Here is a 23891-nt window from a genome sequence, read left to right as displayed (position 1 = left end):
GACGCCAGGAGTGTATGGGCTGCTGCAAAGGCTGAGAGCATGGTATGTTGCAGCAGCTACCACAGCTCTTTTTTTAATATCCAATCCCTTCGCGCTCGGGCTCAAGTTCTGCCTTGCGTGTCCGTAAGTTCTTCAATGCCGACTGACTCTGTCGGTTTTCCGCGACCCATGAGCTTGCCTAGTACGTCTTTCTCCCGATCTTGTTGCTCAGCATGACCGCCTGCGCTGTCGTTGTCCGAAGTTTCGAGCGCACCTTCGCCTACATCGTCGTCTTTCTCTTCCAGGACGCCTAGACCTAGGTTCTATACAAGTCAGTAGCCATCCGAGCATGCAGTGAGGTACTGCGCGCCCTAAAGCCCAAGCATGCACGCCAAAGGAAGCTAGGAGCTCACCAATTCAATGTATTGTTCCTCGCCATCTGCTTCTTCATCTCCAACTATCTCGCTAGTTTGCAGCGTTCCTGTTGCCTTTTGCGCTTCGAGCTCTTCGTTTGCCGCCTTAAGTTTTGGCAGAAAGTCCTTCAGGAACGGTCGTATGTCGTCCAACTCTTCCTCTTCAGGCAACTTGAAGTCCGGTCTCTTCCCTCTGTTGGCCCGTAGATTCACTACGTCTTCTGCGCCTAGTTGTGCGTCCTCTTCCATCTCATCAGTTTGCTGCCCGTCCTCTTCTCCAGCCTCCGAGCTGTCCTCGCTACTCTCATCGCTGGGCTCCTCGCTCGACTCCGACACCCAACTCTCGTCGTCGCTATCGGCTTCGCTATTCTCTCCAGCACTCGTCGTTTTGCTTGTCGGAATTGGTTGAGACTCGTTGGGTACGGTCGAAGGCGCAGAGTCGCCGGTGTCAGAGCTGATTTTCAGTCGCTTTGCGCATTCGTAGACGTGCTGGACAGCGTCAATTTGCCTCTTGTACGGGTTCGAAGGGCTCGCGAGCGGCGCCATGGTGTGACTGTTCAGGTGCGTGGTGGCTGTTCCGAATGTTCCGCTGTGGCTCGAGAATTTGGTATCGTGTCGGCGCCATCGGCAGTGGAAGACGCGCCCCGGGCCTCACACGCTTTGCATGCCGCATGCAAGCGCGACCGCCTGGGCGGGTCGCTTCTTGTTGTAGTTTCCGCAGTGCACCTCAACAATATACGATAAATCTGCTCATACTTTCACATACCATAGAAGAAGAATATGCAACGTCACTTGCGAGCGATTGGGGCCCCAGGCCACGCTTGCCCGCGGTGCCAGCAGGGGTCGTGAAACTGGGGCCACAAGTCCATGAAACACACCCAACGGCTGGCGGCTACGGCTCGAGCTGACTTGCCCTGTTCAAGCATGGCCTGCGCTTAAAGTTCAAGGAGTCCGCAGTCCAGCTTGCACTTCACCTCTTCTTCCACGGTGCAGTCAAGCCAAGAAGGTCTTTCGTTAGCCTTCGTATACCTGTTCTTGGGTTCAACTGGAGCGTTCGAGCGTTGCCCCTCCTTTCGTACGATTCCCGGTAGCGAGCGTGGCATATTCATACACCTTGCAGGTGTATCGAGACTCGTTGTAGAAGGTACGTGCATAGCCATCTAGTACTTCTCTGCCTTTTCTTTTCCACCATCTACCTGTGCTTCTGGTCCTATTTCAAGAGATGGAAATGCACGGCACTACCTCAAAACAACCCGCCTCAAGGCTGTGTTTTCCACAACCATCATGACTCCCAGCCGGTAGACAGCATCTTTTCACAAAGTCTCTGATTTTCCCGTTCTTTACGTCTTGTCACCAGAGATCTCGGGTCAGATTGGTGGGGCTTGGAATGCCAGGCCCAGCTGCATTCACCTAGCTGTTCACTATGGCCTCACTCTGTTCATATCCCAACCTCCCAAAAGGCGAACAATAAAGAGCTCTCAATAGCAAATGTCCTATTGTGCGCGAGCTTTTATTGTGCGCGGGCTCCAGTCTCGTCCCTATGAATTCCGCTCGGCTTGCTTCCTGTTGTTCTCCTGTCTCCCAGACCACTTTCAACTTTCCATTCCACCCTGCTATATATCGATTTCCGATTTCTTTCTACCTCGCTTCACATCACTTTTCACGTCACACCTGCGACCAACATGTCTGAGACCGCTCGACTGATCGACATGCTCAAGGTCTCCAACGCTCAGCGTATCCCGTACGCCCAGTCACTCGACCTCAGCCTTCTCGAGGATCCGGTCGTAGTCTCCACAAAGACAGGCAACAACCATTACCAGGTCATATATCAGGCTCCAGGCACGTTCTCCGAGGCTCTCCAGTTCATTGCGGACCGCAAGCCGCTTCCACCGCCACCCAACGCCCCTCTTGGCAAGGATTTACAGACTCGCCTCAACTTCGTGATTGCTACCCTCAACAAACACACAGTCAACACCATCGCCAAAGCCAAAATGGCCGGCCGTCTTCCAGCACTGTCCACCTCGGATCTCCCTACAGCAAGCCCAACTGAAGCATCCGCAACCGCCTCCCCAGCTCGCGGCTCCGCAATGCTCAATTCGATCTTCAAATCCGTGCGCGTCCCCGAGTTCAAGTACCGCTGGCAATTCTGGGCCGAAAAGGGCCAGCAGCAACCGCCCCCAAAGACGACCTCCACCACCGCCGGAGCCGAGGAGTACGCCAACCGCCCAAAGCCGCTTGGTGAGCAGATCGTGAGCGTAAAGGACTTCTACCAGCACTTCAACAACATCCCGGTAGAGAGCCTAAAGCTAAGGGACAGCATCCACCTATTCCACCTTGGCGTGAAGCCTCTGTGGGAGGATCCGCGCAACACGCGTGGCGGCGCTTGGTACTTCCGAATCAGCAAGGAGCAAGCCGCGCAGTTCTGGCATGAGATCTGCCTTCTTGCGGTTGGTGATGTGCTCCAGGGTGCTGTGGAGACGAAGCGAGCTTGTAAGTACATTCCATCGTCGTAGACACATGAAGATTGGTTGAGCTTACATCAGAACAGCCTTCAATGACGACATCTGCGGCGTCTCCTACTCTGTCCGCTGGAACGCCGTGCAGGTCGCCATTTGGACCCGCGATGCAGACAACGAGGTCGGCAAAGAGAAGCTGCTTCAGACCATCCTCGAGAAGCTGAGTGCTGAGCTGCAGCCCAAGAAGGACAGCTACTGGTACAAGGCGCACAAGGAGCACAAGGGATTTGCTGGGGGCGAGTAGATGCTAATGCATCCATTGTGAAGGATATTGGTAGCCAGGAAGGATATTGAGGAACGCCAGGCTGCTCAATCTTAGGTGGCATACAGTGTTTTCGGGTGGATTGCGGACAACAGATATGTATCATGGATTGATCTGGAAAGTGTTATGAGTCGCATGGAAGTCATGATTTTGGTTGACGGCATCTGCAGGGACGTTTGATCCCACATAGAATATATCATCACAGTTTCCTAAGCAACAGGCCATACCAGACACGAACCCCAACCCACTTCAGCCCCCGCTCTCCCACCCTGCCACTCTCGACATCTTCCTTCGTCATTATATGGTCCCTGAGAATCACGAGGTCAAATCCTGCTTCGATCGCTGCGTCCTCAATCTCCGAGTTTGTGTGCGCAAAACTCGTCCCCCTGACCTTTAGTCCCTCAGCATTGACAAAGCCTGCTTGGGAAACCTTTCCCATATCGCTGTGCATGTTCGTCACCAGTGCATACCCACCCTTCTTGACCAGACTCGCCACCGTAGCGAAGTAGTCCCCCAGTGGGACATGCTCCAGCACCAGCGTACTGATGACCCCGTCCACGGCCGAGAGACCGCTCACGGCGGGCACCGGGCTCGCCTCCTTATCTTCAACCGTAGGGAAGCAATCTGCTTGGCTGATCTGTAATCGCACATTGTCCTTCTCCAACGGCGCCAATTTCTCCCTCGCTACACCCAGCATCCCGGCGGAGAAATCCAGTGCCGTCACCTCAATGGGTGAGTGGGGACTGAGGTTCCATGGATAACTCAGTAGTTTCGCAGTGTTACGTCCCGTGCCACAGCCCAGATCCAGCAGCTTTATGGTCTTGTCTGCAGCAGTGGACTCCACCGATGCTAGAAACTCAGGTAGGAAGGTGGAAAGCTCCACATCGTCGATTGCCTGCAGCATGTTGCCGTCAGTATCGTACACCGCAGCCCACGAATCGTAGGCGTCCTGAGTGGGAAGGTGCTGGACAGGTGTGAAGGGCTTGAGAGGTGGCGTAGGGACGACATCGAGCTGCACGGAAGTTCCCCCTGTGGCCATGGCATCTGCCTCAGAGGGATCTGATTCAGTCGTCGAGAAGGATGTGTTCGGGTTTCTGGTGTCGACCAGAGAAGTGTCGAAGGTCATGTTGACGGATGGCCGCGTCATTGTAGTGCGTAGTCTGGACTGTTGGCTTGATAGAGGATGTCGTGTCCAGGGACGAAGATTAGGCGATGTAGTAGCTTCCCAGGGGTTGCGAAGACCCAATTTGATCCAGAGGAACTCGGAATAGGGAAACGAACTCTCAAGTGGGTGGCGGTGGAGAACAAAGGATAGCCTGTCGAATGATCGTTATCGGGGTGCTTCATTCGCAATATATACATGAACTGTGATGCGCCCTGCGACTTCTCCTCATATCCGGATTAGGCAATGTGTAGTGCAAGGCGCGCGCCAATGACTCACATCTGCATGCCATTGACGCCAAGTCACGAGTGAACGCGCCATCCACCTGCATAGCTGCCGTCCTTCGATGAACCTATTGGAAATGACAGGCTTAACCATTCCTACTCCTTATGCATGCCAATTGAGCACAGCATATGCGTGGATACCCCGGGCATGCTTGAAATAAGATGTTGTACAGAATATGACCTAGCTGCACCTGATAATGCTGCTATGCGGCTGTTACTGTAGGAATCTACCCCGCAATGCCCTAACTTAAAATATATGTGCAAACACAAAATCAAGTGTTTGACTCGCGTGCATGTGAACAGCACGGTTGGCGCTAAACATAAAAGTGATTTACAGGGTATATAGTACACATAATCTACCTATCGAAGCAACTCGCCCGTCCCGGTATCTGGAAAGTATGATGCGACTATACGTTCGCGGTGCCTGGTGAGATACTTCCGCTTGAGCAGGGCGTCCCGTAGACGAGTGTCGGTCCAACCATTGCCTAGGTTGTCATCCATAAGCAAATGGGTGTATGAGAAAACGCTGGCGTCGAAGAGGCCCGGCTGAGACGCGCCGAAGAACCAAGGATCGTCCCCTAGAGCCGTCTCAAGCGCCTCAAAAGCCTCCTCCGCATGTCTGTGTAGCTCTTCTGCATCGATGATTGCGGAGAACTTGAGAAGCTCCTTCTCGGCTGCGCGGCGCAGATCACCGGCGATTGAAAGGCGCACGAACGGGTTTGAAGAGGTGGGCAGGATGTAGAGAGGTTCGGAAAGGGACGTAGCGTTCGAGGAAAGGTAGACGCTGTACAGCTGCAATCGAATTAGCCAATGCCTCAAAACTTGGAGAACTGGACATAGCGCACCCATGCCCTTCTAATTCGATGGTCCAACAACGAGAGGTAGGCTTCGTATCGTAGGTCCCCCGGCTCTTCAACCGCTCGGGCGGTGTTGTTTATGGCCCACCGTTGCAACTTGGCAGAGACGACGGGAGGCGGAGGCTTCGAGGTCTCTGTTGACGCCGGTAGGAGAAAGGGAAGGACTCCGCTAGGAGAAGCATGGTTGTTTGAAGACACAGCTTGGAAGCTGATGCCGGAGAATTTCAAGTAGGCCTGTATGAATCCACAAATTAGTTACCGAAGGACAGAGTCGCAATATGCCTGCTTACCTGCCACTTCAGACACGCTGGATTGTATGAAGGCGCGCCATCTGCCGCGTCCTTCTCTCCTGCGAAGATGAACAGTGTATGCGCATCGCGATGCCGCGGCGCGCGTTGCGGAAGGTCGTTTGGGGAGTATGTGAGGAGCGGAAAGCGGTCGAACAGCTGTTTTATCGGCGTCGGTACGGCAAAAATGCTTCGCGAGGGCGTAGAATGCGCCCGGCGGGTGCTCTGCGACGCATCTTCCTGGTCGCTACGTTCGGCTGTCATCGTCCTCTGTGAGACGGGATTGCGCACCAAAAGTTCAACCGTAGATGCGGAAGTGACGCTCTCGCCTATACTTGCCGAATCTGTCACCGCGGGAAGATGTACCGATCCATATCTCTTTCGAACGTGTACCCGTATAACAATTCTGCGTGCTAGAGATGGAGTGACCCGAGTCTTTGCATGATGTTCTGACTAATGCACAGCTTGGTAACTCTCTTGGTGTGGGTATGATTTAATACAGGTATATGGAGGACTGGACTCGAAGGTCCACCGAGTTAAGGCGTGCTGAGAAAGCGCTGAATCCTGCTCAAGCGCATGTAGCAGGCTTCCATAAATTGTGTTCCCTAGCTACGGGTTCTTGCATGTATTGATTGTAACGTTTCCGCCAGATGAACCCTGTCGAATTTAAAGCCAAAGGCTGCACCGTCCACACCACCTCAGAACTACCAGAGGCCGTCCGGTCCCCTATCCGTTGACCTACTCATCTTTCGGAGTCTTTGACTTCAAAATATAGATTCCAGTGATTCTTGCAGCCTGGATTGAAGGCACCGGCGCACCTGGTGCAGACTGATCCGCTTTTCAAGTATTCCTCTATTGTGAGTATATGCTTGCATTTCCCACATAGAACTGCGCTTTCACCTCGCTTCGAGATAGGCCATACATCTGATGCGTGGGTCTCTGATGCGTCATGGCAGCTAATGCAGGCATAGAACTTGCGGCAGCAGAAATGCTGGATCGCGATGATGTCAAGTGGAGACGACCAATGTACGCAATGCGTCAGTGAGTTTGTTGCACCGTAGACGTGAGGAGACTCTGAATTGCCTGCATTGGGAGTGCTCATATCGAACAGGAGAGCAGACGTGCTCACGGAAGGAGCGACGGTGGCTCGGCGCTATCCTGTGTATGTATGCTTGAGAAGCAGCAACCGCCTGCAAACCCGATCTTGAGCTTCGAGTGAGTGATACCGTATCAATACGATGTCCGGAAGGAAGTACGGCTCATGCTTCGAGTCCCGGGAGCTTTTGAGTTGTCGTCTTCCAGGGCTTGGAAAGCTACAGGTGACGTCCGGCCGCGCGTGAAGATGGAGATGGTCACCAACAGCCTCTTGGACGCAAGGGCTGGCCGAGAACAAGGATAGATCGAAAGATCCTGCTGCATCTCCATTCTTTTTACTCGGCAAGGAACCCGAAACTCGGCGACTCTTGGGACTCCACCAACAGCTCAGCTCAGCTACGCCATAGGGCCCCTCGATACCCCGCCAAAACCCGCGAAACTTCTACCCAACTCAACAACGCATTGCAGCAACACCACTTGCATTCATCTTACAGAGATCTTTCTACCTATACACCTCCCCATCTCAAGAACGTAAATTACACAAACCGCCAACATGGGTCGCCAATTCTTCATCGGAGGTAACTTCAAGATGTACGTAACGAGCCGAGCTGTAAGTACAGACGACGCACACAGCCGGTCTGACAGAGAGTGAAGGAACGGGTCGATCAAGTCAATCACAGAGATTATCGACAACCTCAACAAGGCTAAAATTGATGAGAACGCTGGTATGTACATACGCCTTGGATGCTTCTGTGAGGATTGAAAGCTAACCCTGCCGCAGAGGTTGTCATCGCTCCTCCTTCCCTCTACCTCCTCCTCGCGCGCGAGCACCTCCGCAAAGGTATTGAAGTCGCTGCCCAGAACGTCTTCGACAAGCCCAACGGCGCTTTCACTGGCGAGATTTCCGCACAACAACTGAAGGAGAGCGGCATCACCTGGACTCTCGTCGGCCACTCTGAGCGAAGAGTTATCCTCCAGGAAGACGATGCATTCGTTGCGAGCAAGACCAAGGCGGCGCTTGACGGTGGCCTAGGTGTCATTCTTTGCTGCGGAGAGAGCCTTGAGCAGCGTGAGGCAGGAAAGACCATTGAGGTGGTCACCAACCAGCTCAAGGCCGTTGCGGACAAGGTCAAGGACTGGTCCAAGATTGTCATCGCTTACGAGCCTATCTGGTACGTTACACATTGCCGGGCGAAAGTTCAATCTCGTCTAACCGTATGCTAGGGCTATTGGCACTGGCAAGGTCGCCACCACCGAGCAGGCACAGGAAGTCCACGCTGCGATTCGTGAGTGGTTGAAGAAGGACGTTTCCTCCGAAGCCGCTGAGAAGACCCGCATTCTCTACGGTGGCAGTGTGACAGAGAAGAACAGCCCGGAGCTGGCCAAGCAGGCTGACATTGACGGCTTCCTTGTTGGCGGTGCCAGCCTGAAGCCCGCTTTCGTCGATATCATCAACTCCAACTCTGCTTGAATACATGGTGGGGAAGCTCGTTTGTAGCAACAGGAATACTTCGGAATGGAGTTGCTGGACCAAATGAAAAGGACGTGACTGGGAGGATCACCACATAAATGATATAATGAAGCCATCACGCAGTAAACGCACCCCACAGAACTTTCGAATCGTGTGTATTGATACAGTGTTGCACACATTGGTACATGTTTGTACATACCTGGCCCAGAAACGCCTTGCAATGCTCTATACAATCAAGCCACCATATAACGAGATATGCTCGAGATATAGCTGCCACCCCACATTCCATAAAATCCTTTATATCTTGATCTTCGCTCCATGGAACGGATCCCATATACCCCTGACGTTCTCGTTGATACTGGTGACGGGCTTCGCTGGCACCCTCTTGTTCTTCTCAGGGCTGGAGTTCCGCAGTAGCTCGAGCTTCTCCCTTATCTCCTCCGGTGCCAAGTTCTTCACGTTGACCGACCTTTGATGCCCGTTGAGGTAGTATGCCGTGATCGCTGGGTGGTCATTGGCCTTTTTGTAGACCTGGATCTCGATCTGAGGGTTGCGCTTCGCAAAGAAACCAAGTTGGGTCTTGAGGTAGGCGTTCATGCCTTTCGAAGAGCCGGCCCAGTCGCAGTATCTGAGGGTAATGCGCTTGCAAGGGAGAACGAAGGCGCCGACACCATTCTACGGGGGTCAGTGGGAGATCGTTCGCAAGCGCAACACGCCGCATTGGCGGCGGATGGAACCTGGACTCACCTGGGCCGTCGCGACCTTTTGGATTGCCGACAGCGGCATGTTGGGCGGTGACAGTTGCGATGTGGTACCTTCACTGTCGGGTGAACTGCACCTGCGCTACTTTTCGTGAGGAAGACGCCATCACGTGTTAGGCAGGCGCGCGCCAAGGCCGTCCTGATGCAGCTTTACGCGGCCAGTTCTTCACCTTCGCTCTCCCTCGCACCCGTCATCTACAAACAACTCACATCGCTTTCTGGCGCGCAGTCCGGAACCCAGCTCGCGATGACGGACAAACTCCCACCCATGCTGCTGCAGCTGTTCGCCCCGCGGCCTCCGTTGCGCTGGGTTGAACCTTCAGACCACGCGCCCGAGAAGCGCCAAACGCCCAACATTGGTGGCATTGGCCAATACATGCAGGCGCTGAGAGAATACAAGGACAATGACGGATACGTGCCTTCCGACAGCTGGCTGCAGAAGCGCGACCGCAGGAAGCTCGAGAAAAAGGAACGCCAGGAGAAGCTGCTCACCGAAGGCGTCAAAGACTGTACGGCATCGCTAACTCGCGCATGTTGCTACAACACGCGCGCCCCTCATGTTAAATTTTAAAGCTGACTTTCTTGCAGACAAGCCTCACGACGACCCCAAAGTTCAGGGCGATGCCTTCAAGACGCTCTTCGTATCGCGCCTCAACTACTCCACCACCGAAGAAGACCTGGAGCGCGAGTTCGGCCGCTACGGTCCCATCGAGCGTATCCGCATCGTCGAGAATGTGAAGGCAGCCCCCGATGCACCACTCAAGAAGCGCAAACGCGGATATGCTTTCATCGTATACGAGCGCGAGAAGGATATGAAGGCTGCATACAAGGAGACGGACGGTATGAGGATCAAAGACCGGAAGGTGACCGTCGATGTCGAGCGTGGTCGCACCGTGTCCGGCTGGCGACCCCGCCGCTTCGGTGGTGGTCTTGGAGGCCGGAACTACACTAAGCAAGCTGCTGCTCGCTCCGGAGGCGGAGGCTTTGGTGGTCCTCCAGCTGGTCCAGGTGGCTTCGGTGCACGACCAGGCGGCTTTGGAGGTGGCCGCTTCGCTGGTGGCGGTCGGGGAGGTGGCTTCGGAGGCGATCGAGGTGGCTTCCGCGGTGGCTTCGGAGGGGGTGGCCGGGGTGATCGCGGCGGTGGCTTTGGAGGCGATCGTGGTGGCTACGGGGGTGACCGTCGTGGCATTGGATTTCAGTCTAATGGATACGGCCCTCCAGATGGCGCCCCAGCCGGACCTCGCGGTCCCCGCGATTTTGGCGGAGGCAGTGATCGAGGCGGTGATCGGGGTGGAGGAGGCCGTTATGGGGACCGAGGCGATCGACGCGACTTCGGCGGCAAAGGATCCAGCGGTGCGAACAACGAGCCGTTGGGTAGCCGAGATCGATACCGCGACCGTGACCGCGATGGTGGGTATGGCGGCCGAGAGGATTCTGGCTCAAGGAAGCGTGGCTACGAAGGCGACAGCTACGACGATCCGCGACAGCGCCGCAGGTACTAAGCTTGAGCGCTATGGTTTGTCAAAAGGTTACATTCTTTATCGCCTTGTTATCTAACCCTTTCGCATCAACAAGGGTAAGAACAGCAAAGTAACCTCGCGGAACGCACAGCAAGCTCGTCATTGTCTGCAGAGGGTAAGCAAGCATGCAACAGCGGACAGTCAGCTGTCAGGCTTGAGATCATACTCATGGACCAAAACAAATCAACGCACTCACCATCACGTACCATCAATATCCGGATGGCATTTTTCCACCCTTTGGTAAAAGGCCACTGAGCTCGGCATACCTAAAGCTCACCCGCTCAAGAGGGAAACTGGCATATCCGACTATCATCACCAGTCTTATGTCGACTGGCAAAATCTCACCACATCAATCACATCAACGGATCTTCAAGGTAGCGGAAGGGGTAGGGTTCAGATCGACTTCGATACTAGCAGTTTCATCATTTTCATTTCTCTTTATGGGTAGGTATAAGCTATGTGTAAGTTATCTGCGAGCACGTTTACGGTGCTTCCTCAAGGTAGGATTAAAGGTAGGGCTTTCCTTACTTGGTCTTACGTGGACATGCCGTTGGTGTGAATTTGCAAGCTGCGAGCAGTGATACCGAAGAGCACGCGACATTGCTTACACTCATGTACTGTACAACTTTCGTCTATTTTAATCTCATGTATATGTGTACATTTCCTATAGACGAGTACACTCTCAAAACGTTTCTTTTAACTGCGATCACTTTCTTGATCCAAGCTTCGAATGGATTGGAGGATGTGCCCACCCAGTGACGACTCTTTCACTGATGCTTTACGCAGCAACCAGTAATTGCCCCACTAGCAGCTCAGCACTAAGATATGCCATCATACTTCGACCATACTTGACCAATCCATTGTGGTCCGTGAACCAATTCAAGAAATCCGAATGTAGATAAGTGGAGGTTCATCTCCAGACAGCCGATCTCCGGTTTATTCAGCAAATGTAATAACAGCACATTGGACTTCCTGCTGGCTACAGACTACTCTTGACACACACAATTGCCTCCCGAAATCAGGACCGCCATCCACTCAACGCACATTCTTGCCAATAAACTCCTGAATATAATGGTAAGCCTCCATGGCCGAATAATGCAAGTTTAGCCCATGGCCCGTATTTCTGGCCAAATACGCCCCCGTTGTTTTCGCCCGAGGATACAGCAAGGGGAACACAGCCTCCGCCTTGTTAACCGGAGCACTGCAGTTGCCAAAGCAGAACGCGAGATCCTCGTCGCCATTGATGACCGCTACGGGTTTCGTCCAGTTGGCCGCCGGCCTCGTCACCGCCGAGATGGAGAAAAACTCGCCGAACGTGGCGGTGCCCTTGGTCGCTTCTGCGAGACTGAGGATCTCGGGGTCGAAGCCGGGCGCGTGGAAGAAGCAGATCTCACTGGCAGTGGCGCTGCCGTCGACGAGGTAGCCGTTGTTGAGGGCGCCGAAGCGGTACGGCTGGTTCTGGGAGGCGATGGCTAGATTGAGGGCGAGGGTGAAGGGCGCTACACCGGTTGAGTTGGCGGAGAAGCCAGTGAGGATCGCTGCATCGATGGCCTGGGGGTACTGCGAAGTGACGGCTTGCGTGATGATGCTGCCGAAGGAGTGGCCGGTGCCGATGACGGTGGAGAATGCGTGACTGCTGAACGCTCCGGCTCGCAACTTCTGCGCGAGTATGTTTGCGATTTCGACTTCGAGGGCGGCTTGTACGACGTTCAGGGGATCGGCTTTAGTCGACTTGCCTACACCGAGACGATCGTAGAGCAAGGTTGCGTGGCCGTATTGCGCGGCTACATCGACGTAGCTGTATCCTGGCGCGAAGTCCCAGTAGTACCTATCGAAGCCAATACCATGCGTTAGGAGCTGCACTTGGTCGGGAGTAGTATTATTTGCCGGTGTACACAGTGTTACGCCGATCTCATACGTTCCACTGACGCTCTGTGTCCCGCCGACCAGTTCTTGTGCAAATGGGCTGGGGTTGCTGAGGAGCTTGAGAAACGTATTCGTTACCTGGGACTGGTTCTGGGGTAGCTCGAAAGTAAACTTGAGGTTCCGAGAGGTGCTCGCCTCGACAGAAACAGTGCCAGATACGCAGACTGCGAGGCCGCCACGAGCTGGCTGAATCGTGGGGTTGTCAAATCCGGATGTGCTTGGTGTCTTGACTCCGGCTGGCACTGCACCTCCTGGGTTAGCGGGTAGGAGCCATTCTGAATATTGTGCTGATACGCCAGCGGCAAAGGCAAGAGCAGTGGAAGCGCGCATCTTGAAAGTGAACAATGTATCTACTCACTGAATAGAAGTGGTAGGAGTACGCGTTTATGTACAATTCACTCCGAAGCCATCTAGTCTGCCCAAGGTAGAACTGGCTCTCCAATATTGGCTTGAATATGGGTACACCTCGTCAATTTGAAATCGTACACGGTCGTTTGAGCATGCACCTAATCACTATCCTCAGATCGACTATTCCGCTCTGGCCATTGCGAAGACTCTTGTTCCTTCGTGTATTGAATGTGTTTGTGGTGATTTGTCGAATGCGCTATGTGAGCAGGGTCATCCCGCGTCAGCAAGAGCTTAGTGAGCCTAAGCCCCTGCTTATTTTCTGATATTTGGAAGGGAAGACTTTACATCATTTGGAATGTTGAGCGCGACACCGGCATGTGTAATGCGAACGATCGCAGTAAGCGCCGCCCTAGCGTAGCGTCTGTTCAATATGACTATGTACGAGCTTCCGAGATGACATATGGGCACACTGGAGATTTCCACGCTCAGCTGAAACCTAATGCGCTCACATCCACAGTGGCTGATAGTAAATTCTGGACTTGATGGCTATCAAATTTCCGGGTACACTATCAGATCATAGCTCTATGACCGTATTACGCAGTAATCCTACAGGATGAGGTGTGCTACTCTAGTTTTGTAAGTCGGCCACTATGATCAGCGGTAGCTAACGAAACGTAATAACACAAATTATTATCACGTATTGACCTTCATGTCTCTGTTATCTCTTTGATAACACGCTCTCATCGGCTCTACTCATTAGCTGACCTGAAGTTGACGGATTGTGTGACTTTGTAATGTCAGCCTTTTCTTGCGCTTCGAAAATCGATCTGACAGTACCAGATCACAGATCTGAATAATATAAAGCGAGCCACCTAACTATACACAAGGCATTTGAAGAGCTACCTATGTATGGAAGCTGCGGTCCCTAACGTGGACGCGAAAGCCAGTGCCTACACCAATTTTCACGGCCGCAATGAGCCGAGTTACAAAAACGAAACGACCTCGGCGTCGCCAGCAAGGCTTCCTGTCCAAATAAAACTCTCGCAGTCGCAACAATACTGAAAACCCCTACGTGTTCCTCTCATCCCCCCGTTTCCCAAGTGATGTCAGGAAACCGTTAGCCTCGAGTCTTCGTTCCAGCTTTTTGTATCGCTCATAATTCTCCTTGTTCTTTCTTTCCTTATCCACCTCCTTTCGCTTTGCAATAAGGCGCTGAGCTTGCGCACCCTTTGTGCGATTGCTGTGCCATAATTTGTCTCTGGGCTTACCTGGATCCTGTTGGTCAGCCACCTTCTTAGAGGGCCTCTTCTTAGAAGCGCTGCGGATCAAATTGAAAGGAGTATGGCGAAATTTGCGAGGGGAGGCTGCAGAAGTGAGAGACGCCTCAGGAGGGACAGGAGGCGATGGACTCCATTCGCAAGGAGCGAACCAGTTGTTGTGTTCCACATTGACGACAGGAGCTATACGCGGGGCTTCGAAAAACAACTCATGCTGACCCGTGGAGTATGCTGACTCGCTCTCCGTTGCTATTCCCTCGCTAGATGCTGTCAAAGACAGGCGATTAGCCTTTCGAACCGTGTGAGAAGACTCTGCAAGAGAGCTCATCTCCAATTCCAGGTCCGCAGTGTAGTTTGGCATCGACGCCGTACGTGGAGGCAAGGGAGCAGGGCCGTGAGAGTCCATAGTCGACGAAGATCCAGATGAGGTGCTCCTGTATGTTTCCAGATCAGAGAAAGCGGTAGTCAATGAATGCGTGCGCAATGGGAGAGATGGGTCTGACTCCATGGTAAAAACTGTTCGCGTGATTATGGTTTGCGAGTCACCAGGAGGAATGTCAGTAGAAGCTCGCCTTCCAGATACAAGGGATTCTGAAACTTCAAGGTGCCTCTCAGGCTTCGATCCGCCCTGACTGTAGTGCACCGCGACTGCAGCGTTGGCGCTCTCGTGATGTTCCTTTACGAACCTTTTCACAACATCCCATGCGTGCTTCGCTTTTTTTGATGCCTCCGAGGAAGTTGCCTCGGAGCTTTTCCTCTGCCGACCGTGGCTGGATTCGGGATTGGGTAGCCTCTCACCACGGATTGAAAGTGGCAAGGGGGCTGATTGTCTCCAATTCTCTGTTAGTAGAACGGATACCGCGGGCTCGTCTGGCGTGTGTGAACTCTCTGATGCTGTCTTCAGAGTGCTTTGTGAGGACCCTACGCCGTGATGTGGCCCAGACGCAGACTTTGTTTGAGAATCCGCTGGGGTCTTGTGTGGAGGCGTTGTTGTACCCGATGGTTTGGTCTCGACTTGTGAGATGGTCGATATGCTCAAATTTCTGACTGGCGGGTTCGCCGGTGAGGGTCTTCTCTGTGAAGTCGACCCAATCAGGTTCTGTGACGGTTGATCTTTCTCGAGGGTTTGTTTAAATATTTCGAAACTCCTATCAGAGACCTTCACTCGTTCTGGAACGGGGTCTGACAGGTCTAAGAGCCACTGAGGAACGCGATGGAAGTGTGGCATGGACTTGTAGTTTCGGTGGAGTGTGCGAAGATTTTCTCCTGTTACACTATGCTCTACGAGCGATCTCCGAACTTTTGGAGGGTTGGCCGCCTGAGAAATTCCCATCTGCGTGCTAGTCCTTTCTGAGGAGAAATCACTCCTCGATGCCACATATGATTCACCGGAGGGTGTCTCGTGGAGCACAATCTGCTCTCTACGTTTCGTTTTAGGATCGTCACTCCTTCCGATGCGCGCCGTATCTTCGAGGAGCTTCTCCCGGTTATCTTCCTATTGGGAATCAAATCGCGCTACATGGTTACAAAACGATCTTGCCAGATCCTCCATCCCCATGACCTTGCGCAGCTCCTCCCTATCTTTCGAATCTAGTAGTGAGCTATCTGTATCCTTGAAACAACAAAATTGCAGATCATGCAACGTATCTTGCCATATATTACAAACCTGTTGCGTCCTGACGATCCATCTATGTGGGCCGGCAGGCTGAGGCTGCCACAGGTCCAAAGAATGACTCAATTGAGCGATGGCTCCTGCAAGAGCTCGATCCACTACTTCCAGTACGTTCGGGGTCTCATCATCGGTCACTATTGTAGCCAGAAAATCCATATAATGTACGAACGCGGACCATTTGTCGGTTGGAGATTCGAGGTGAGTTGTAATGTGGTTGAGAGATTGAAAGTGAGGCCTGAGAAGCTTGAGGATTTGACTCATGAATTTATGGTGGGATCCGCTCTCTGTTCTCGTGGTTTAGAGCTCCTTCAACAAGCGGTTGATTCGATCTTGGGACTGGGCGATGCGATCCATGGAGGAGCCCGGTTTGCTTTGTGTGGAGGAATGCATAGATACAGTTGACTGTTCAGAGACCGACGGCGTGCAACTGCTTTCTGTCACGCCGTTTTCACCCTTTTCTGATAATGACCAGCAAGAGGTAGCCGGCTCAGATATTTCTTCGAGAATGTCAAGATTAGTGACGAATCTGTCATCTAAGAGATTGTCAGTGCCCATCCCTCCCCGGCCCTTGTTAAGTGACGTCAGGTTAGCCGTAGATATGCGCTTCAGCTTCTGGAGCTTGTAAAAGCCATCTTGTTCGTCGGCGTCGTCCTTGTCAGGATAAAGAGCGGTGCCCATTGCAGTAGACAGAAGCCCGGACTTGTTTACTCTCTTAACGATATTATTGAGCTTAAATTCGGGCAAGGTAGAAACACATCGCGCAATGAGCTATTTTCCGAATACCTAGGTGTGTCATTTGAGTCGCGCAGGCCTAGGCTATAAAGTTACTCGCCGTTTGAGGCAAATAATTCGAAGTGTTTGAACTTGTAGAGTAATGACTTGACTCTCTTCACAAGGGAACCGTTGATTCGGTACTCGAGTTTACATTTGAAGACGCCCGAAAATTCGCATATTCAGTAGTCTCTTGCAAGTCAAGTTTGATTGTTATTTCTTCACAGTTTGCAAGTTCTACCACCACACTCGGTCATCGTATGCACATACCTCAACTTTCCATTCTCCAGTCGAAATTCATGCGAGTCAGCCGCATTCATCTACTACAATTAGTGAAATCTTCAATAAAAGCGTGGTGATTTTCAAACTCACCATGTGCTCCCACACACAGAAGATACTCACGCTCCCCATCTCCTCATCAATGACGTATCGCCTCCTCGTATTCGGCGCCTGGTTGTGATTGCTAGGGATGCCTGGCTGACACGAATCGTTGGGCTCCCCTTTACCCGTGTACGCACTGCCCTCGAGCCTCACGCACGGCGTGCCCCACGGCACCTTCTCATGTGCATGTGCATCACTCCACATATCAAGATAGGCATCTCCAGCAGCTTGTATGAGTTCTCTCGATGACTGCGCTGACACAGGAAGCGGTTTCCACCCTGCGTCCTCTGCCTTCACGTACTCGAGCGTCTTGGTTGCGTTAAAGAGCCATGATCCTGTTGTGCTTGCAATCGTATCTATGCTGGAGACTTTTCTATCCGTGTTGTGTCGGATTTGCGTGCCGATAACATACGGTCCACTTGCGGCGACTACCTCAGTGTAGGTAGCGCAGGTGACGAGATCGTAGCTCGTGCGGTGGTGGTCGATGGTAAGCTTCTTGGAGAGGACACTTGAAGAGGTGGAAATGTTCTTATTGTTCTCAGTGTAGATCCATGATGTCGCCAGAACAGACTTCAGTGGATCGAGAGAACCAGCTGTTTGTGCTGCAATGTAGGCATCTGCGGCTTGAGCAAGAATCGTGCGATCGCAAGCTGCTTGAGCAAAAGGAGCAGCGCTAGTGACAGATGCTAAAACATTGATAAGGAGATAGAAGCTCGACGCGGGGGCCATTGTTCGTTTGAAAGCCATTTGACTTGTCGTCGTCTTTGGTGGCTTAAATACCTGAGAAATCTAAAACTAAGAGTACATGTCGTAGTCATATATCAGAACTGATTCAACAAGTTTCAAAGAGTTCGTCAATACTATTTCGGTGTGACGAAGTGCCGTGATTGCATTATATTGAGCCGGGATCCTCTGGGGAACACTCTTTGGGCGGCAAAATCGCGACCCCACATGGAATATAGACTTTCAGATATGCCTAGGCTACAAGTCTTGACAATCTAAAAAAGCTGTTCAAACTTTCGCAGTGCCCTATGCGCTTTAATTAAATCATGTCCGTACTCTGTTCATTTTGGTTGTGCAAGACTTGGTAGCTGTCTCCGCCGAGCTCATGAGCAGCCGCCAGCATTAGTTGATGCAATGCAGACTCTGCATCCTCCACATGCTCATCAGGACCGATTTCTTGGTCCAGTCTTGTGTCTCTGATCCACGCCCCGTGGCCATCTTTCCGCCAGCCTTGTCCTCTGTTCTGTAGCGACTCAATGTACTCTTCCACCTCTTTAGCCACCTCTTTTTCCCCACAGTCGTTGCTTACAAACTTCGATCCATCACCAAACTCTTGCGTACCCAATAGTCCAGCAAGTCCGCTGTAACATCCGTTCCACTCTAGCCAAAGGTCCGAGGATTGAGCTCTTCCTAACCTTTTAGGCGTGCTGAGTAGATCGTTCTCCGGGCCTGGTGCGAGCTGGACCTGTATCTTGCGTAGAGTCGGTATCTTTTGCAACGCGTGGATGATAGCGTTCATGTTTGTGTTGAATGGAAACACGCCTATGAATGAGAACGAGGTAATATTGCAGCAATCTTGAACTTCCTTCGCTAGGCGAAGAAGAGTCAGATATAACATCTTCGGTGATTGTTTGAGATGATACTCATAGGTGCTGTATGCTGTGATCGAGGAGCCTTCGTTGTAACCCAGGTGCGTCCAAGGTTTGCGATGAACAAGAGCGTTACCCCAAGGCCGGCATTCGGGGTTTCGATGAGCTGCGCGTTGTGGATCCTGCTGCAGAAATTCCACGTAGTGCATTTTCATGTCGAAAGCCCAGGCGTCAGAACTTAGCATCTGCGAATCCAAAAGTGCAGAAAGCGTGCTCGGCGGTGCAGCTACCACAACACGATTCGGATCAAGGTTGGAGAATACTTGGTCCCATATTTCGCGGACTGCATGGGCCAACGGCGCATCTGCAGTCGAGACGTGTCGAAGCTGGTATTCTTTGTCTGTATAAACCACGATATTCTTAATATGGTTCTTCAGATCATACTGCCATACGAATCGTAGGAACTGTGCGAAGCCCTTGTTGAGATGTGGAAACCATAGGATGTGTGGCACACCTTTCAAGATGTGGTCATCTTCCTCTATTCGACAGAGGTTGATGAGGACGTCATCGAATGCCTGGTCGAAGGCAGAACCGGTACCAGTAGCTTTAAACTTGCTCATCATGCGAGTATAGACCTGAAACTCGTGGGTGCTCAGCTTGGTGAGCTGACCTTGCATATTGTCAAGAATCCTGGCATCGATCGGTACCCATTGCGGGCTTGGGTCTAGAGGAATCCTTGAGTAGCGGAAAAGGATAGGTAAAAGGATCCTTCTCCATCGCCATGAAACTCGCGCAAGATTTTTAAGTGGGGTGTCGTCCGAAATTGTCAACCGTGCCGTTGGCTCATGAGAGAATTTGGAGATTGAAGGCGCCTCGATGTCTAGATGAAAGGCGATGGAGATGAGTAGCTCGTTTGGTAGTCGTTCCATGGTCGGCTATCTCAACACCAGTCGGCGCTCGACTTGCTCAGCGGTTGGATCGTTTGGGCAAATTGTACAGAGTAGCACGGTATTCAGGAAATAATATCACAGGGATGGACAATCTAGTCGAACAAAGCAAGATGAGGGCTGAGGATGCGGAGTATCGCGGCAGCTCGGAGGTCGCGCTAGCTGTTTACGATGGGATGACGACACTCGGCAGCAAATCACTGGGTCAGAAAAGCGGCGCATTGTAAGCGCTGCGACATCTCCACTTATTATTCTCATGCCTCGCAATTGACTATACGGAAAATTCAAGTTGCGAGGAGGTTGCGCATAATGCACTGCTGCCTTTCGTATATATTGCTGCAAAGGTGGGTGGGCGAGTATTCGCGAGCAGAGCTGAACAGCTTGTCGTTACCTAGTCGTCGAGGTCCCAGACTCGTATGCTAACGTGTGAGGCGACAATCCTTTCAAATTTGGAGAATTGCTTGACTTCATGGGTGGTGAGAAGAGCAGCGCATTACTAAAATCTCAAGCTTGACACAAAAGAACGCAGATGCAAACGACAGTAGCGACACTGTTGGATTCGATTGACAGATTTACCAGCTCACAGCATTCGCACAGTCGATGATCTTTTCGTCGCCATCGATCAGCCTCCCTCCTTGGCTCTGCCTCGCATTCTCGCCCAACAAGCTCACAACCCCTCAACTAACCACTCTTTCCTTGCTACGATGTGCTACCTAAGCGCAAGTGACAATCGCACTGACAAATGGAGAATTGGCCTGGACACATTGGCCCACAATCGCGGAATAAGCAGTGCCAGTGCAGGAAGAGGTCGTGTACAACTTGACTGTTCCCATCATCAGCAACCAGTAAAAATCGAGGCTTAGATGCCCCTGAATTCGTTTTCGTTAATGGAGAGCAAAGATTTACCGGAGCATCCAGCGTTGACCTGGGCAAGCTTGTAGCTGTTGATAGTGATGCCAGGAGTACTGAAACGGTTGAGAGCCGTGCAGGCGTTCGAGACGTAGATTGGGTCGCCGTAGATGAGGTTGGTGCATCCACCGCCGGAATACTGGTCACCAGCAGCGTAGAAGCCGCCGCCGCTCTGTCGGACTTCAAGATCTGAGGCCGGGGCAGCAGAGGTAAGGGCTGCAAGAGCGGTGAAAAGGGGAACGGTGGTGAACTTCATTTTGGGATTTAGACTGTTGACAAAGTCGACAAAAACAATGGAGGTATCCTAATGTCAGTGGAGATGTCTACTGGTCTTGGGCGCTGGGGAGGACTATCTTGAGTGCGTAAGCCAGCCTCTTTTATAATCTTCTCATGTCTGCTCAGACCACTCTCTCGTCGAAGCTCTTACTCTAAGCCTTGAAGCCATCCGGAGAAGCGGTCCTATTCATCCTGTCTCTACATCCTCACTCCCCGAATCATATCGCTCAATTCTGTCATGAGTCGTGATAGCGTCGTATTTCGCTGTGCCACTGAGCCAGTGAGCGGATTGTTCCGGAGGATGATGACTCTGGACAAAAGCCACGATATTCCTGTGATCATATCACGATGCTTGTTGTACCTATGGGTGTCGACATATAACTCCACACCCCCGATTAGACAGATAGAGCGAGCCGCTGTAAGCTTACCTCTACCTTAGATAGCTGATGATGTGGCTGCATGTGGCGGTTTTCACATCTCGTCAGCAACGAGATTGGTCAACTTAGACTTATCCAGGATCGGCTGGAAATCATAGTTTACGAGCCGGTAAGAAGGATTGCCAGAGGCTGCAATGAAATCGACGCCTGGGTCATTGAATACAGACACGCGGCAACGCGATATTCAGGATTCCCTTGGAATGTGCGGACTTCCATATACACAACACATCGCTGTAGTAAAGGCCCTGATGAAGTACGTCACGCGTCCTAGATCATGACTAACTGGATGTGAATGCGGGCGGTACCCGCACGGTCCGATCCCTGGCGTTCGCAGCCGTTTTGGAACGCACGTGGCTCAGTTTGGGGTCCAAAATCAAGAGACTCCAGCACAACCATCTTCCTCGATGACGGTCTGATGCAGATGACCAATATTAATGTCCCTTCTTTTGGCAAGCGCGAGAGCTGTATGACATTAATGAATACCTTTCAAGCACGCTCGATAGGCTTCAGCAGCATCCCCTACACGAAGGAAGGATCTGTGGCGTGCCCCAAAAAGGAGGTCATCTGGATTCACAAAAAAAGCAAACAGCATCCTGAGGGCACTTCCCGCAGAATAAGCTTTACCATCCCAGATCATCCAATCATGAAGGTGGCCTAGGAGAGATTCTCAACTTACCAGGCCGTCCACGTTGTGGCTAGCTTCGAGCCGGGGACACATGTCTCCTTCAAAAGGCAGATCCGAGATGATTGCTTACTCACTGATGCGTGCAAGGGCAAAGCAGACTTACTGGAAAGTCTATTGATCGTATCATTGCATATTGACGTGTCCTGTTTGAGGTAAAACAGTATCATGCTTACCATATACGAGGTGAAGCAACGCGACGTCTGCAGCTCGGCTGGATAAGGATGCTTCAATGACCAGCAAAGTCGCATCCATTCCTTCATGTCCGCCCTCGAGGTAATTCCAACATGATGGTGTCTAGTCCGGACACTCTGATAGTGAAACATTTTCTTCAATCTCAAGTGCCCAACGATACAACACTTTATCCCATCAGACGTTGTTTAAAAGCCTGATCGCACAGCGCCCTCGAGCCATGCCACACCGGCTACAACGCCATCCACAATCCTGACCCTATCCCCGTCGTCTGCACCTAGCTCCTCAACGCAAGCCTCCCGGACCATCGTATCCATGCCTGCCATGCCAGCGCAACCAAGACAAATTGCGCCGACCTTGCCATTCTTCAAAAGTCTCTTCACCGCATCTTTCATACGCTTGCGCACCTCCTCGGGAGGCGCATCGTGCAAGTCTGTCGCATTCAGACCAGTGGTCTCCACACCAGCGAATCGCTTGCCCGCATCGGATCCGGTGCCCAGGAAGTCCACAACAGCTTCAGAGAGTATCGTCTCCCAGACCTTGCCCGTACTCACAATACCAAACTTCTCGTCTGGGTGAATAATCTGCAGGCTTGTGCTCACACTTGCCTCGAAGATGCCAGTGACCGCCTTGCGGCCAGATCTGATGGCCTTCTGTTCCTTCAATATCGGCACCAATGGATGTTTGGAGTAGCATGCCACGAGAAAGCCATCGTGCTGGCTGAGCACCTTCTCCAACTCGGGTAGGCAGTGCTTCACGCTTTCGGCGGCATCGTCTTCGTTATTGATGCTCTTTGGCCCTGATGGTGCGGTAAAGTATTCGTAAGCGGTCTACTAGCTGCAGTTAGTTTGCTGTAGACCTCTAGTGAGTGGTGTTGATGAACATCTTTGAATCCCAGTTGATCTACGAGCGGCTTGAGCGCGTCGGTCATAGACTTCGTTGAATTCGGCTGGACGATGAGGATTGAGCGCATCTTGTTGTATCTTAACTGACGGTATTCTCCCATTGAAGGCGTGGTGTTTAGTTTTGTTGCGGGGGCGGGGCGGGGCGGAGCATGCGCCACTTCAGACCATTGCTATGACATCATACCTGGCACAGCTCAATTAGCAAATGAGATTTATTCGTGCGATATATGTTGAACAGAGTATTATCAACTGGGCAGAAAGACGATGAGGACGCATGTTGACTTGGAAGGACGTGTGATTGAACTATGTAGGACCCTGCGTATGCCCGCAGTTCAGCGTGAGAAACTAAGAGCTGTAGCTGCACCAGAGTTCAATTCTACACTGGCGCCGCCATCCCATTTGATACCAATCCTTCATGTTTGCTGAATCGCCTCCGCCGAGAATGGGGTATTAGGATGCAATAAGTAAAGTGATGAATCGAACAGCTGGCTTCGACGAAAGTCAGAACGTGTCTTGCGTCTCATGGTGTGTGTACGTACAAATTCGTGTAGTCGTCAAAGGTAGTTGCAGCCTCAACGGAAGCAAGAGAAGCGACCGCAGCTGATGCGGAAGGGAGCGCGTCGGGCGCCGTGCTTGTCAACAATGACACCGCCGCCTGTGTATAGTCAGTATGGTCTACAATTCTTTTCAGGTACAAGCTCCGGCTACTTACCACCATGACGTCCGCCGAAGTGCTTGGTCCACATGAGAGGCATTGTTTTTGTTGCTGGTGGAGCCGGAGAAGTGATAAGGTGCTTGCTGGGGTGCTTAATTTCGAGGTAGATGATCGAGTTTGAGAGAAAGCTTCAAGGCCTCACGAGGATATATACCGCAGGTGTGATTATGCCCAGGGAAACAAGCAAATGACTTGTTGGGTCTCGGCCTCGTCATAGCCAAGATGGTTCTTGCTTCAAGGGCGCTGCACCGCCA

General features: G+C 52.1%; 13 protein-coding genes across 13 annotated transcripts; 3 read left to right on the top strand and 10 right to left on the bottom strand.

The window, feature by feature from the left end:
- Window positions 1-101: 101 nt before the first annotated feature.
- CC84DRAFT_1219824 (uncharacterized protein) lies at window positions 102-938 on the bottom strand (the record flags this gene model as incomplete). Its single annotated transcript, XM_018183113.1, has 2 exons — window positions 102-302; window positions 393-938. 2 exons carry the CDS (start codon window positions 936-938, stop codon window positions 102-104), a joined length of 747 nt encoding a protein of 248 aa, XP_018033246.1.
- Window positions 939-2074: 1136 nt separating this feature from the next.
- On the top strand, window positions 2075-3152 carry CC84DRAFT_1188946 (translation initiation factor eIF4e; the record flags this gene model as incomplete). Its single annotated transcript, XM_018181025.1, has 2 exons — window positions 2075-2882; window positions 2941-3152. The coding sequence occupies 2 exons, from the start codon at window positions 2075-2077 to the stop codon at window positions 3150-3152; spliced, it is 1020 nt and encodes a 339-aa protein (XP_018033245.1).
- Window positions 3153-3369: 217 nt separating this feature from the next.
- On the bottom strand, window positions 3370-4317 carry CC84DRAFT_1151033 (S-adenosyl-L-methionine-dependent methyltransferase; the record flags this gene model as incomplete). The annotated part of the gene is made up of 1 exon (XM_018176724.1): window positions 3370-4317. The coding sequence occupies one exon, from the start codon at window positions 4315-4317 to the stop codon at window positions 3370-3372; it is 948 nt and encodes a 315-aa protein (XP_018033244.1).
- Window positions 4318-4976: 659 nt separating this feature from the next.
- CC84DRAFT_1188944 (uncharacterized protein) lies at window positions 4977-6024 on the bottom strand (the record flags this gene model as incomplete). Its single annotated transcript, XM_018181024.1, has 3 exons — window positions 4977-5408; window positions 5462-5707; window positions 5764-6024. The coding sequence occupies 3 exons, from the start codon at window positions 6022-6024 to the stop codon at window positions 4977-4979; spliced, it is 939 nt and encodes a 312-aa protein (XP_018033243.1).
- Window positions 6025-7135: 1111 nt separating this feature from the next.
- Window positions 7136-8563, top strand: CC84DRAFT_935889 (Triosephosphate isomerase). The gene is made up of 4 exons (XM_018187912.1): window positions 7136-7465; window positions 7526-7580; window positions 7637-8027; window positions 8080-8563. The coding sequence occupies exons 1-4, from the start codon at window positions 7409-7411 to the stop codon at window positions 8324-8326; spliced, it is 750 nt and encodes a 249-aa protein (XP_018033242.1). The 5' UTR covers window positions 7136-7408; the 3' UTR covers window positions 8327-8563.
- Window positions 8465-9126, bottom strand: CC84DRAFT_1124870 (mitochondrial ribosomal protein subunit L51). Its single transcript, XM_018175701.1, has 2 exons — window positions 9074-9126; window positions 8465-9001 (listed from the first exon to the last, which is right to left on the bottom strand). Exons 1-2 carry the CDS (start codon window positions 9110-9112, stop codon window positions 8624-8626), a joined length of 417 nt encoding a protein of 138 aa, XP_018033241.1. The 5' UTR covers window positions 9113-9126; the 3' UTR covers window positions 8465-8623.
- Window positions 9127-9334: 208 nt separating this feature from the next.
- CC84DRAFT_1178448 (RNA-binding domain-containing protein) lies at window positions 9335-10589 on the top strand (the record flags this gene model as incomplete). Its single annotated transcript, XM_018180343.1, has 2 exons — window positions 9335-9596; window positions 9676-10589. 2 exons carry the CDS (start codon window positions 9335-9337, stop codon window positions 10587-10589), a joined length of 1176 nt encoding a protein of 391 aa, XP_018033240.1.
- An 817-nt stretch (window positions 10590-11406) lies between these two features.
- On the bottom strand, window positions 11407-12863 carry CC84DRAFT_1250850 (uncharacterized protein; the record flags this gene model as incomplete). The annotated part of the gene is made up of 1 exon (XM_018184313.1): window positions 11407-12863. The coding sequence occupies one exon, from the start codon at window positions 12861-12863 to the stop codon at window positions 11643-11645; it is 1221 nt and encodes a 406-aa protein (XP_018033239.1). The 3' UTR covers window positions 11407-11642.
- A 1086-nt stretch (window positions 12864-13949) lies between these two features.
- CC84DRAFT_1261554 (uncharacterized protein) lies at window positions 13950-14674 on the bottom strand (the record flags this gene model as incomplete). The annotated part of the gene is made up of 1 exon (XM_018185075.1): window positions 13950-14674. The coding sequence occupies exon 1, from the start codon at window positions 14664-14666 to the stop codon at window positions 13950-13952; it is 717 nt and encodes a 238-aa protein (XP_018033238.1). The 5' UTR covers window positions 14667-14674.
- A 2148-nt stretch (window positions 14675-16822) lies between these two features.
- CC84DRAFT_1250844 (uncharacterized protein) lies at window positions 16823-17711 on the bottom strand (the record flags this gene model as incomplete). Its single annotated transcript, XM_018184312.1, has 2 exons — window positions 16823-16921; window positions 16974-17711. The coding sequence occupies 2 exons, from the start codon at window positions 17709-17711 to the stop codon at window positions 16823-16825; spliced, it is 837 nt and encodes a 278-aa protein (XP_018033237.1).
- Window positions 17712-17722: 11 nt separating this feature from the next.
- On the bottom strand, window positions 17723-19645 carry CC84DRAFT_1166673 (uncharacterized protein). Its single transcript, XM_018179020.1, has one exon. The coding sequence runs from the start codon at window positions 19249-19251 to the stop codon at window positions 18025-18027; it is 1227 nt and encodes a 408-aa protein (XP_018033236.1). The 5' UTR covers window positions 19252-19645; the 3' UTR covers window positions 17723-18024.
- Window positions 19646-20039: 394 nt separating this feature from the next.
- Window positions 20040-20686, bottom strand: CC84DRAFT_1207688 (uncharacterized protein; the record flags this gene model as incomplete). The annotated part of the gene is made up of 2 exons (XM_018182114.1): window positions 20040-20344; window positions 20428-20686. The coding sequence occupies 2 exons, from the start codon at window positions 20684-20686 to the stop codon at window positions 20235-20237; spliced, it is 369 nt and encodes a 122-aa protein (XP_018033235.1). The 3' UTR covers window positions 20040-20234.
- A 1519-nt stretch (window positions 20687-22205) lies between these two features.
- On the bottom strand, window positions 22206-22990 carry CC84DRAFT_1097838 (uncharacterized protein; the record flags this gene model as incomplete). The annotated part of the gene is made up of 2 exons (XM_018174734.1): window positions 22206-22847; window positions 22901-22990. 2 exons carry the CDS (start codon window positions 22988-22990, stop codon window positions 22206-22208), a joined length of 732 nt encoding a protein of 243 aa, XP_018033234.1.
- Window positions 22991-23891: the final 901 nt, after the last annotated feature.

This window comes from Paraphaeosphaeria sporulosa (genome assembly GCF_001642045.1).
Source record: "Paraphaeosphaeria sporulosa strain AP3s5-JAC2a unplaced genomic scaffold CC84scaffold_8, whole genome shotgun sequence".
Lineage (NCBI taxonomy): Eukaryota > Fungi > Ascomycota > Dothideomycetes > Pleosporales > Didymosphaeriaceae > Paraphaeosphaeria > Paraphaeosphaeria sporulosa.
The sequence above is the reverse complement of the archived record's forward strand: the minus strand, read 5'-3'. Positions and strand labels throughout refer to the sequence as shown.

Excerpts from the sequence above, each read along its gene's own strand:
- CC84DRAFT_935889 (XM_018187912.1), top strand. The coding sequence starts at position 7,409 with ATGGGTCGCCAATTCTTCATCGGAGGTAACTTCAAGATGTACGTAACG. Across the intron at positions 7,581-7,636 it reads TAAAATTGATGAGAACGCTG|AGGTTGTCATCGCTCCTCCT; the intron begins GTATGTACATAC and ends ACCCTGCCGCAG. Across the intron at positions 8,028-8,079 it reads ATCGCTTACGAGCCTATCTG|GGCTATTGGCACTGGCAAGG; the intron begins GTACGTTACACA and ends ACCGTATGCTAG.
- CC84DRAFT_1124870 (XM_018175701.1), bottom strand. The coding sequence starts at position 9,112 with ATGCCGCTGTCGGCAATCCAAAAGGTCGCGACGGCCCAG. Across the intron at positions 9,002-9,073 it reads AAAAGGTCGCGACGGCCCAG|AATGGTGTCGGCGCCTTCGT; the intron begins GTGAGTCCAGGT and ends TGACCCCCGTAG.
- CC84DRAFT_1166673 (XM_018179020.1), bottom strand. The coding sequence starts at position 19,251 with ATGCAAGGTCAGCTCACCAAGCTGAGCACCCACGAGTTTCAGGTCTAT.